Source organism: Petaurus breviceps, unplaced genomic scaffold (assembly GCF_028583685.1).
Source record: "Petaurus breviceps papuanus isolate PSGF00001 unplaced genomic scaffold, PetGlider_PUasm1.0 227, whole genome shotgun sequence".
Lineage (NCBI taxonomy): Eukaryota > Metazoa > Chordata > Mammalia > Diprotodontia > Petauridae > Petaurus > Petaurus breviceps.
The window spans coordinates 6,044,714-6,057,064 of NW_027185896.1; the positions used below are offsets into that span (position 1 = coordinate 6,044,714).

Here is a 12,351-nt window from a genome sequence, read left to right on the forward strand (position 1 = left end):
TGCAGAGTGCGGTCCTATTCTCTACGTGAGTTTCTGATCCTCCTCCATTTCTCACTAGTGTAAAGGTCCTGCTGGTAGTGAGAAGGGCTGCTGCAGAGGCCCCTGGCTGGGTCAGGGTCTGTGGGATGGAGCCCCTGCCCCCTGGCTCTTTTTCCTACTCTGGTGCTCTTGTGTTGGTCTGCTCAGGACACACTGAGCATTCTTTGTTACCATGTGGAGAGTCCCAGGGGGCTCCAAACTGCACCAATAAGATATCAATACCTGCCAGTCATCATAGACCCCCAAACCCTGAATAGCTGCGTCTGGACTGGCACCAAAGGGTAATTAAGAAGGGCAGAAGATGTCTGGGTCTGCAGTAGGCCTGTGACAGGGTCTGATGGACACAGGGAACAGCTACACTGCAGCTTATGCCCGAGACTGGCTTTTCCCCTAGTATGAAGCATGGAAGAAGCTTCAGCCAAGGAGCAACCAAACAAATTTTGGTATACCAAGCAGTGCCCTTACAATGGAGACAAAGAAATATGGCAAGATTTCAATGACATGATTCAAGGCATAGAAAGCAGGATTGCAAGAACAGCCTATATACTGATTGTAACTAAACAGAGTCAAGCATGTTTCTGTGTCTAAAAGGAAAAAGAATAAAGAAGATAAAGGGTAAAAAGAGGACAAAGAAGATAAGCTGTTATTGCTGATATCTGAATCATATGGCTAATCTGGGGGTTTTCGGGTTTTTGTTAGTTTGGGAGGAGTTTTTGAGTAGTTGTTGTTTTTTTATTTAAAAAAAAAGAATGGCATCACAGCCTAGTGAATACAAACCTGTCCTCAGAGCCAGAAGACCTGGAGTTCAAGTCTCCCCTAGGGCACAGACTGGCGTATGACTCTGGGCAAGTCAACAAGCCTCTCAGGGCTGGAGGCATCTCTCTAAGTTTCGGAGAAGGTGTCAATCTGCTCTATCTAGTAGGGTGAGTTCCCTTATATCACTGAAATTGCAGGAGCAGTCCTTATCCTGTCCTATCCCTCAGGTTCCTTGTTTCTTGGTTTCTGCCTACCTGGCTTTGACCACTGCCCCTGACTCTGTCACCAGTTTCTTTTCCTGCCTGACCCAGTCCCTAACCTGTTCCCTTAGCCATACCTCGGCTCCTTTGGTCCAGCCTCCTCCACCTGTATCCCACCCTGTTTGCTGGTTTGCTACCAGCTCTCTGTCTGTTCAATTCACCATGGCAACAGAGAAGAGCTGGCCAAGCTGAGAAAGGTGCTTGTTTACCTTAGCTGGGAGATCCACTCAAAGTCATTCACAGTGACCACATTTTCATCTATCAGCTTGGCAGCCACATCCTTAGCATGGACCTCAATGACAATCAGTGCTGACAGGACAGCTCTCTGTGTCCTAGACAGCTGCCCTCGGACGAGAGCCACCAGATCCTGCAGCTGAGGAAGGAGGCAGAGACACATGAGGTCCCTTGGCCGCTTCCCTGCTGCCCATCAAAGTATTACCAGCCCTAGCCATTCATCCCACCTCTATCTCTGAAGCATCCAAGCTAATGAGGCTTGGGAGCACAAGAAAATAGAAAATGGGAACCAACAGACAGACAAGTGGGTGGGTAGGAGGCTTTCAGGGCACTTGGCCCGCTGGTGCTATCACTATGGAATTAAGGGGAAATGTAAGTACATCTCAGCATTCCCCAAATCCCTGCCAAGAACTGCATTGGTTTGTATTTGTGACAATGGAAGACTGAGGGAGGAAGATTGCGAGGAAGTGTGGCCTTCTCCTATTTGGGTGAGATGATTCTAATTTGGGGCTGGGAGGAAAAGACTTTCGAGGGCCTAGCTTCCTCTGTGCTGTTCAAAAACATGGGTGATGGTCCTTTTCTTAAAATTCTCCATGGAAACAGATTTTAAGTCTTCCCAAGGTTTGGACCTCCATATACCCATTCCCTATCTCAGCAGACGGCCACAAGCTTTCATCAAGCATTGAGTCTGGGCCAGACACTGGTGATTCCCAATCCACTTCGGAAGGTCCCTCTGAACAGGCCAGGACAGGGCCCTGCACATGGCAGGAGCTCTGTGAATGTGGCCTGGACTACATGGAAATAGACCAAATAACTACTCAGAAAGAGCAAGTCCCTGGTGTCACTGTCATTACAGAACAGGCAGGTTCTTTACCAATGTTTCTGGGGGAACACATCACAATAGCCAGTGAAGAACAGAGTCCGACCTGAGAGCATGAGGCTAAGGGGAGGGCTGCTGCTCTCCTACCTGAACAGAGAGCTGTGAGAAGAGGCGGCTCTCTAAGTCCCCGGCCTCCAGGGCCTCTGACACCTCCTTTGTCCAGAAAGTCTGACAGCCAGCAATGGTCACCTGGCCCGGCCAATTCAAGACCCATTGAGGCCTTGGGGTCTGAAAAAAACAGCATGCTTTGTCTAGTCAGAGATCAGTGGGTTGGCACTAGCTCTACTCCCCATCAGACCCCCTGAGCCCTATGTGGCCCTTTTGTGTGACTGACCGCTTCACTCTTACACCACCATGTCTTCATGAGAAGTAGGCTTGTCCTGGACCCTCAGGAGATCAAGAGGTTCTATTTAGAAAGCTAGTCCGTTTTTGATTTAGAGCTGGAAAGGATTGTCCCTCCCCCCCCCCATTCTACTTCTTGCCCATAGTCATATAGCAATAAATAAGCGGCAAAGCTGGGCTTTGATCCCAGGTCTTCTGACTTCAAATACATCATACCCTAACACCACCCTGACAATCTGGGAACTTTCTAGAGTTTCATTTTTTAAATAACATTTCAGATTCCCAAGGGAAATGTTTAAGAAACCTCTAAAATCATGGAGTAGTGATAAAGACATGGTCATGGAGTTAAGAGACCTGGGTCTGAGTCCCAGCTCTGACACTTACCAGGTTAATTAACTCTGGGAAAGTTTCCTCAGCTGTAAAATGGCGGTAAAAGTATTCATCCTAATGCCTTGTTAGTTTGTTGGGAGAAAAAGAGCATGGCAAAGTGTTACAGAACTAGGAGTTCTCCTCCTCCTTATTGTCTTCATTCTCATTATTGCTGTTACTACCACTGTCCCCTTCCTCTATCAATGAAAGTTCTAAGGATGGACAGCCAGCATGGTCTAGGCAGAGGAGAAAAGGGAGGAAACCCATAATGAAAGATGGTATCCTTGCTGGCAATGGAAGGGCGGATGGGGCTCACCTCAGGGTAGACCTGGATCGACCGCTCGATAAAGTCGTGCACACTGGCTTTCATGCTATGTTCCACCTCCAGGAGCCAATCTTCCACACTGCCAGTGGGGTAAATGGAAAAGGAGAGCTCCACCTCCTCTCCTTCGCCAGAGTACATGTGGGTGATCTTCAGGTCTTCCTGGAAAAGCAGCTGGTGGGGCAGGACAGGGGAAAACAAGGTGAGGAGGGATGGTGGTGTCTCCCATCCCCAAGCCAGGGGAGCCTTGCCTAGGGACCACACCTGCTCAGCCCACACTTAAGGCTCCTGGCTTCTCTTGGGCTAAGGCAAGGCTTGGGAGCCCACTGCACCACCAGAGCTTGGCCACAAAGGATGCTGGGTGGGGTCCACTTCTGGCTGTATTTTACTCCATGGCCTTGATTTCCAAGTTCTGACAGCTTGAATTCCTCACTCAGGAGTCAGAAAGGAAATAGAACTCAGGCCTTTTTAGTCTCAAAGTCAGAAACAGAAAAATCACAGGATCAAAAACCATGGAACATTGGAGCCTGGAGGTCCTCCATTTATCCCAAACCCTCATTTTCCAGATAGAGAAACAGGCCCAAAGAGAGGAAGGCAGTCGTTCCAAGTCACACAGGCCCTAAAGAGTAACAGAGCAGGGACCAGCCTGACTCTCTTTTCATACAGAGACAGAGGTAGAAAGAGGGTGGCGGGGCCTCCTGCTTCCTACTAGTACCTCCTATGACCAGACTTTCCCTCAATCTTAGTACTGTGCCATCTATCCATGTTACAGGAGGCCCAGGGGGCTCTTTACTCTGTAAATACCAAAATATCCTGGTTCGGGTACCCAGGGTTCAAATTGCACCTGCTCCTCTCTGCTGCCCCCACTTCTGTGTAAAGGGCATGTGGGGAGGGGTCTATTCGCTTTTCTTCTCCACAGGGACATGCCCCATTCCCAGGCTCTCTTGTGCTATAAAGGATGGGAAGCCTCAGGCTGCCTAAAGAAGGCCCCAGCAGTAATTACCTGAGCAATGTTCTCGAAGCACTTTCGGAGATGAGGCTGCACGGCGGTGGGGTCTTTTGTCTGGGACAGGATCTCCAGCAGTTCATCATCAGACAAGAAGTAGAATCTACAATAGAGGGGGCAGAGGCAAAGACAGGGAAGATCACAGAGGGTCAGCATCTTAGATCCCTTTGGGGCGAACAACACATCCTAAAGTCACCATCTAGATCTTGGGCTCTGTCAGAAGCCTGTGGCCTTGAAGGGCCCAAAATGTTCTGGTGATCCTCAGGGCTTACTTCAGGGAAGGGACTCCAGAAACACAGAAGTAGGAAAACCATTCAATAACTTTTGGTACATTTGTCCCCCAAACCTGAAATCTAAGATGACCAAGGGATTTCTTCTGATTTGCTTAAAGATCAGTTGCTTTTGGTGACCAGGCATCATCAGAGGAGGGAATCAGACCTCAGAGAAGACTTTCCTAGCCCCAGACCTGGAGCTACCCCCATACAACTATGTCACTGTGCCCCATACTGGTTACATCACACTTAATGCCACATACCCCAGGGACCTTCTTTAGGTCACTCCAACCCAACCCGCTGATTGTCTGAGCCCTGAACATCCATCAGGTCAACCTGATTCTGTTTGTTTCAAATTTTGCTCTTTCCTATCAATGAAGCCAGAAGAAAAGGAACCAGGCTTACCTGGGGAAAGAGGCTCTCTTAGTCTCCAGGTACTCGCTTAGGCCTTTCTGAACCAGATCTAATAGTTTGTTACAGTCTCGAAGGCTGTCCAGCAGCCTTTGATCAGCACATACATTAATCACCTGGAGATCACAAGCACATGAAAAGCAGAAAGACAGAGGAGAATTGAATCTGTAGCAAGAGGTTGCCACTGGTCTCAATTATCGAATAAACAAAAGAGTCCAAGCAAAAGGCAGAGGGGCACAAGGAAAAGCTAGATGTCTCCCATCCAGGAGCGGGAGGCAAGGAACAGAGCCCTAGGGAGGTGCGAAGCCCAGCCAGGAGTCCCTCAGTCTCTGCCCTCCTGGAGCTCACAAGGTTAGTGGTATCATAAAGGACCTCATGCAAATGACCTTGAAAAGTCATTTCTCCATCTTGGTTGGAGAGGTGATACTCTGTTATCCTGCATTTGAGAAAGTTGTTGTAAACAGTCTCTGAGATGTCTTCTCATCCCAGGCATTCCTGGATTCTAAGATCAGAGGACACCTCCTAGAAGCTTGTCTATTGCCTCCTGTAATCCCCCAATGCCAACTGTGGGGTTCTACATCTCCCACAGCACCATGATCCCCACAGCCCTGAGAGTCAAGCCCACCTCTCTGTTCTCATTGGCGTTCTTCATGATTTTCCTCCACAGCCTCTCCATTGTCTGATAGCGCTTACTTTCCACCGGCAACTGTCTATTGATATCCTCAGAGCTGAAGATGGGCTCCAGGTATAACCAAGATCGCTGGCAGTTGAGCCATTCCTCAAGTACCTCCTAGGGAAAGGAGATAATCATCCACCGTCAGGGTAGGAGAATCTTTAATAGGAATATATACGTGTGGGGCGGCTAGGTGGCACAATGAGTATAGCCCAGCCCTGGAGTCAGGAGGACCTGGGTTCAGTTCCAGCCTCAGACACTTAGCGCACACACACAAAAAAAACCTAGTCGTGTAACCTTGGGCAAGTTACTTAACCCCAACTGCCCTCCAAAAAGCAATATATATACATACATATATATATATATATATATGTATATATGTGTGTGTGTATGTGTATGTATATATATGTATGTGTGTATGTATGTATCATGCCTGGCTATTTAAAAATCCTCCCCAAAAGTACTGAACAGAAAACTGCGTTCATTAGCTCAGAACTTAAGAATGAAAATGACATATGTTTCACTCCCATTTCAGAATTTCCAAGTTACCTTGGACAAGTCACTTTCCTTTATGGACCCTAAGCTTTCTCAACTAAAAAATGGGGATATTGTTTTTGTTCAGTCATTTTTCAGTCATGTCTTAGTCTTTATGACCCCATTTGAGGTTTTCTTGGCAAGGGTACAGGAATGGTTTGCTATTTCCTTCTCCAGTTTATTTTACAGATGAGGAAATTCAGGTAAACAAGATTAGGTGACTTTCCCAGGGTCATACAGCTACTGAGTATCTGAGGCATTTGAGTTCTCCTGACTCCAGGCCCAGCACTCTCTCCACCATGCCATCTCATGGCCCTTTTATTAAAAAGATGATAGGCACATTGTATTCAGAAATGGAAGAGAAAAATCCTTCCCTCTTGTTGTTGTTATTGTAGTATGTCCCTCTTGGGAGCCAATGAAATGATGACTGTGGAGCATTGCCATTAAAGGGAGATTTCTACGAAGATGAAGAAGTGAAAAGTCACAAGAGAGCCCATCTCTTCAATGATCCCATCAAAAATAACAAAAAACAAAAAAAGAGGTAAAACCACCAAAAGCCTCTCGAAATAAAATTGTCTTAGGAAAAAAAACACTCAGAGAAATAAAGTTCTGATACTCTGAAAAAATAATATAAATTATAAGGAGTGAAAACCAAAACACCAGAGAGTGTACTGAAAAAGTCCAAAACTAGACTTTTCTACAAACAAAACAAAATGAATAATAAACACATTGAAGAAATTAAAAGTGGAAATGAAGTCAGCAAAAATATCACAAAGTGGATTTTAAAAAGGAACTTAATGTATTAACTAAGGAATCTCAAAGACAAGATAATGTTGAAGAAACTGGGAAGTTTAGAAACATCTTTGGAGGATATAAGCAAAAAAAACCCAAAACCACATTTAATGAAAAGCAGAAGTATTCTATAAGAGAACAGAATGGTAGAAATAACAGAAAAAAAATGAATGTAAATATTACACAGTTGTCAATAGATTTTTCTAATATACATAAGAGAGAAATATAAGAATTATGACATTTTCCAAAAACTATGAAGTCTAAAATAATCTTACCACTATATTTCAGGAAGCCACATAAAAAAAAACTTACTAGAAATATTGAAAAACAAAAATTATATAGCAAGCCAATAGAATCCACAAGATGCCAGCAGGATAGAATCCCTATAATAAGAAGCAGATGATTTTATAGTAGTCAAGAAGAAAGACACTGTATGTTAAAACCTGTGCAAGAGGAAGAGAAGAAGAAAAGTGAATGATAATGAATGGACCAAAAAAAATCCTAATGAAGACTGTGAGGCATTGACAGAAAAATCATTATAAAGCTTTAGTTATCAAAAAGTTATTAAAATAGTTACTAAGCAACTTTGATTGAATTGATTTTAACTATTAAGTTTTAAATAAAACATTTAATTTTTAAAATTTCAAAAGAGAAAAGTTACATGTTATTTCTCTACCAAAATAAGAAATGACAGCTGCTAGGATATTTTTGTTGTTGCTGTTCAGTTACTTCAGTCACGTCCTACTCTTTGTGACCCCATTTGGGATTTTCTTGGCAAAGATACTGAAGTGGTTTACCATTTCCTTCTCCAGCTCATTTTACAGATAGGAAACATGAGGCAAATAAGGTTAAGTGACTTGCCCAGAGTCACACAGCTAGTAAGTGTCTAAGAATAGATTTGAACTCAGGTATTCCCAACTCCTGACCCAGCATTTTATCCACTGTGCCATCCAGCTGCCCTACTGGAATATTATATACTTAGAATTAAGAGAGAGAGAAAGCTTAGTCTCCAAATCCGCTTCTCCAAAAAGCTAACTGAACTCATCTTTCTTTACAAAGCGTCCCCTCTTCCAAACGTCTTGTGAAGGGCACCACCATTCCCCAGGTCACCCAGGCTTGAAAGCAGGGGCTATCCTCTGCTCTTCACTCTCTTTCACCCTCATAGCCAATCAGTGGTTAAGTCCTGTCATTCCTCCCCTCCTCTGACGGCGCCACTCCCCTGGTGGACCCTCAGTACCTTCTATTGTAAAAGTCTGCAGCTTGGTCTCCGGGACTCAAGTCTCCTTCCACTGTAGTCTAGCATCGACTCAGCTATCAAATTTATCATTCTAAAGTACAGCTATATATAACCATGTCAGATTGCTTTCCCCACCCCCAATCAATAACCAAGACACACCATCTCTGGCTCTGGGCATGTCCACTGGCTATCCTCAGTTCCTGGAATGCTCTCCCTTCTCATCTCCACCTCCCACCTTCCTTGGCTTCCTTTAAGCCCCACCTAAAATCTATGAGAACTCTTTCCTTATCCCCTTGTTAGTTCCTTTCTTCTGTTGATTTTTTTTTTAAAGCAATGGGGGTTAAGTAACTTGCTCAAGGTTACGCGGCCAGTTATTTCTGGGTGTGGTGCTGAGTATCTGAGCCGGGATTTGATCCAGGTCATCCTGACACTGGAGCCGGTGCTCTTACTCGCTAAGCCACCTGGCCGCCCCCCTTCTGTTGATTAATCCAATTTATCTTGTATATAGTTTATTTATACATATTTAGCCTGTAGTCTTCCCCATTAGACTGGGAGCTCCTTGAGAGTAGGACTGTCTTTCACCTTTCTTTCCATCACCAGCACTTAGGACAATATCTGGAACATAGTAGATGCTTTATATACTAAGGTGAGAAAATGAATCTTTTAAAAATGTATATGTGGGGCAGCTAGGTGATGCAGTGAATAGAGTACTGGCCCTGGAGTCAGGAGGACTGGAGTTCAAATCCGGCCTCACATACTTAACACTAACCTTGTGACCTTGGGCAAGTCACTTAACCCCAATTGCCCTGCCCTCCCCACTCCAAAAAAAAAAGCAAAAATATAAAATTTAATTTAATTTAAAATGGATATGTATAAATAAAACTTTTAAAAATTATATGGGGAAAAACTTATGAAGTACAGAAGGGGACACAAAACTTAGAGCAATTGTTACTACCTTGTTCACATATAGATACATATACATACATACATACATGTAATATATAATTTTATATAAAATATATTATTTTAAAAGCTATAAATATAAGTCAACAGTTTTTTATACAATCTTTTTTCTTGTTCTTGTTATATTATTACAATGTTTGCATTTGTGGATAACTATTAAGTTCACAATATAAAATAAAATTTTAAAAAGAAATTTATAGCAGGAAGGGCCAACTTTGAAAGACCTTTCCCCATGCAAAATTAACAAGAACACAGAGCCAAGGCTTCACTATCAAGTAAGCATTATATTCAATATCTATTTTATAACTGTAATCAGTTACTATCTAAATGCAGTCATTGTAGTGATATTAAAAATAATAGTGGTTGGGGCGGCTAGGTGGCACAGTGAGTAAAGCGCTGGCCCTGGAGTCTGGAGGACCCGAGTTGGGCTCCGGCCTGAGACACTTAACACCCACACAAAAATACTAGCTGTGTAACCTTGGGCAAGTTACTTAACCCCAAATTGCCCTCCAAAAGGCAAAAAAAAAATAATAGTGGTGTTGTTTTAGTTAACAAGTGAATGACATAATACTTATACAATTAATAGAAAAGAAAAAGATATGAGAGTATAATATTAAAAGAAAAAGATATGAATTATGTTTAGTGGTTTGTGATTGCTTTCCCATTGGAAAAGGATTATTTTGGTGAAATAAGGAAGATTATATTGTTTTTTGACAAAATGAATAATTTAACAAAGTATGGTAAAGGACAAGCCAAATTTTAATAATCAAATTTATTAATTTATACAATGAACCTTACAGCTTCTTTTGCATCTTTAAAAAATTTATGTTAATATATGCACTTGGTGCAGTTTCTTATAAAATTTGGCATTGAATTCAGAAGGTTTTGATCAACATTCCTTAATTTGTCATAAAACCACACTTAAAATATAGGACATTAAATATATCTTTGATGAATAGTCCACTTTTCCAAGTCTAACCTCAGTTATAGCCCATAGGGTTTTTTTTTTCATTTTTCAAATGCTTTATTAACTTCTGATTTAAATCATTCATTTCCACCAGATGTTGAGTTACAAATTTTTCCCCCGTTTTTCCCCTAACCACCGCCCCAAAATAGCAGTCCCACAGGATATCCCCTCCTCCAATCTGCTCTCTCCCATATTTTCTCCCATACCCCTTTTGACTTTTCCAGTAGGGCATGGTGGATCTCTATCTTATTTCCCAATTACATGTAAAATAGTATTAAATTGATTTTAAAACTTTGAATTCCAGATTCATTCCCTTCCTCCCTTGTCACCCACCCTTACTGGGAAGATAAGCAGTACAGTATAGGTTGTACATGTGTTCCTAATGCAAAACATTAACATAGTGGATATATTGTAAAAGACTGACTGTATTTCCCTCCCTCCTATCCCACCTCCCAGTTCTTCTATTCTCTACTTTGATCCTGTCCGTTTTCAAAAGTGGGTGCTTCCAACTTCCCTCCCCCCCCCCCCCAGCCTGCCCTCCCTTCCATCATCCCCGCTCTGATCCCCTTTCCCCCTACTCTCCTGTAGGGTGAGATCCCCTATTTAGTGTGTATTTCATTCCCTCCCCAAGCCAAATTCAATGAGAATAAGGTTGACCCATTCCCTTTTGCCTTCCTATTCTTCCCCTCCATTGTAACCATTTTCCCTTGCCTCTTCTTTTTTTTTTAAACAACTTGTTATTTTATACAAATCTCTCATTTTACAACAGTTCTGTGATAAAGGAGTCTGTCCTACACCACTCACAGCTGTTAGTGGCAGAACAGAACTAGAATGCAAGTTTCTGGATTGTTGCTAGTTCAGTGCAATTTCCAATAACTAACTTGCAAGATAAATATCCAGGACTTGTAAGTTTGTTTTAAATAAAATAATTTTCAAGGGGCTTCTGGGGTATTGATAGCTATTGTTCTATAAACCAAAAATATCTCCTAAGTGTATCCACAATTATCTTTATGAATAGGAAATACTTTCACAGCTTGTTAGCTTTGGTAAATTAAAAAAAAGTTAACAGTTTTCTATCATACTACAAAACATACTAGGATAAGCCAAATCCACCCATTAGCTCTCTAACATGGAGTGTTTATTTTAGTTTTATAGCCTTAACTTTTATTTTTCAAAAATGAGCACTGGGTATTTTTAACATGTAGTAGTGTCATATCATATGTATCTTACAACTGCATATTTTAGTTAATAAATGAAATTAGTGATATTTAGATAATTCATAGTGTATTTATAAAATGAAAAAATTTTTTTTATCAAAATACACTTCTCACTAAGATAAATAAATAAAATCCAAGCAAACCTACCTACACAAAGTTAGAATCAACTTTGGTAGATTTCAGTGTAACACATAATCCATAACTAGGCTTGTTTGCCCTTCTCCTCCCCCACCCCATTACTGCTCATCTTCTGGGCTAAGAATTATTGAAAATTTTTTTATTAAGATTTTATTACGTTGACATGTTTCTCATTCCACATCGTCTTCAGCCAAGCTCTGTACACTCACAATTCTCTGGCTAATTGTTGGCAGCTTAGTCAGAAGCATCTGGAACACTGGTGATGGAAGAGTTGGCTGTAAAACTTGCAACAGCTGCTGTGGCTGCCCACAGACAGCAATGGCATTGTCAAGTGGTCAACACTCCTTTCATATTCACCTTGCGCTAGTAATTCCTCACCAAGTTGTATTTCTTCAAGAAAGAACTTCTGAACAGCTTCTGCATCTTTAAGATCAGGTAACTTGGAAAGCCCAGCTCTCTCTCTCTTTAGCAAACTTCTGTTTCTTTCTTTGCTCTCGAAGCCTGTTCTTGAAGTTGTGGTCGCTCTGTCTCTTGAGGTCGAAGTAAATACAGTAGCCAATGAAGAGGGCCCCGCACACGTCTGCGGCGATAGCACGACTCCAGCCCACCATGTTTCTGGCTGCTGCTAGCAGTGGAGGTGGCAGCAGCAGCAGCATTCCTCGCTGACCCCCAAGCCAGGAGAGTAGGCTAGCTCCACTCTCCCTTGCCTCTTCTACATGAGATTGTTTGCCCCATTCTGTCTCTCCCCATCTCCTCTCATTATATTCCTCTCTCACCTCTTAATTTCACCTTTTAAGTATCATCCCTTCCTGTTAAGTTGGTCCTGTGCCCTTGACCTATGTATACCTGTAAACATATATACACACATTCACATATGTATTCATATGCCCATATACCCTCATGTATTGACATATATATATATTTCTATTCCCTTCAACT

At 42.5% G+C, this 12,351-nt stretch overlaps 1 protein-coding gene and 1 pseudogene across 1 annotated transcript in view; both read right to left on the minus strand.

Annotated features, from left to right (window-relative positions):
• Positions 1 to 12,351, minus strand: part of DNAH1 (dynein axonemal heavy chain 1) — a 171,052-nt gene that overhangs the window by 85,751 nt on the left and 72,950 nt on the right. The window contains exons 22-27 of the mRNA XM_069095561.1: positions 5,517 to 5,681; positions 4,886 to 5,007; positions 4,206 to 4,311; positions 3,197 to 3,376; positions 2,257 to 2,397; positions 1,265 to 1,428 (exon numbers count right to left, since the gene is read on the minus strand). Coding sequence (XP_068951662.1) covers positions 1,265 to 1,428; positions 2,257 to 2,397; positions 3,197 to 3,376; positions 4,206 to 4,311; positions 4,886 to 5,007; positions 5,517 to 5,681 — 878 coding nt within the window. The remainder of the gene's footprint in view (positions 1 to 1,264; positions 1,429 to 2,256; positions 2,398 to 3,196; positions 3,377 to 4,205; positions 4,312 to 4,885; positions 5,008 to 5,516; positions 5,682 to 12,351) is intronic.
• LOC138167014 (mitochondrial import receptor subunit TOM20 homolog) lies at positions 11,139 to 12,105 on the minus strand (annotated as a pseudogene).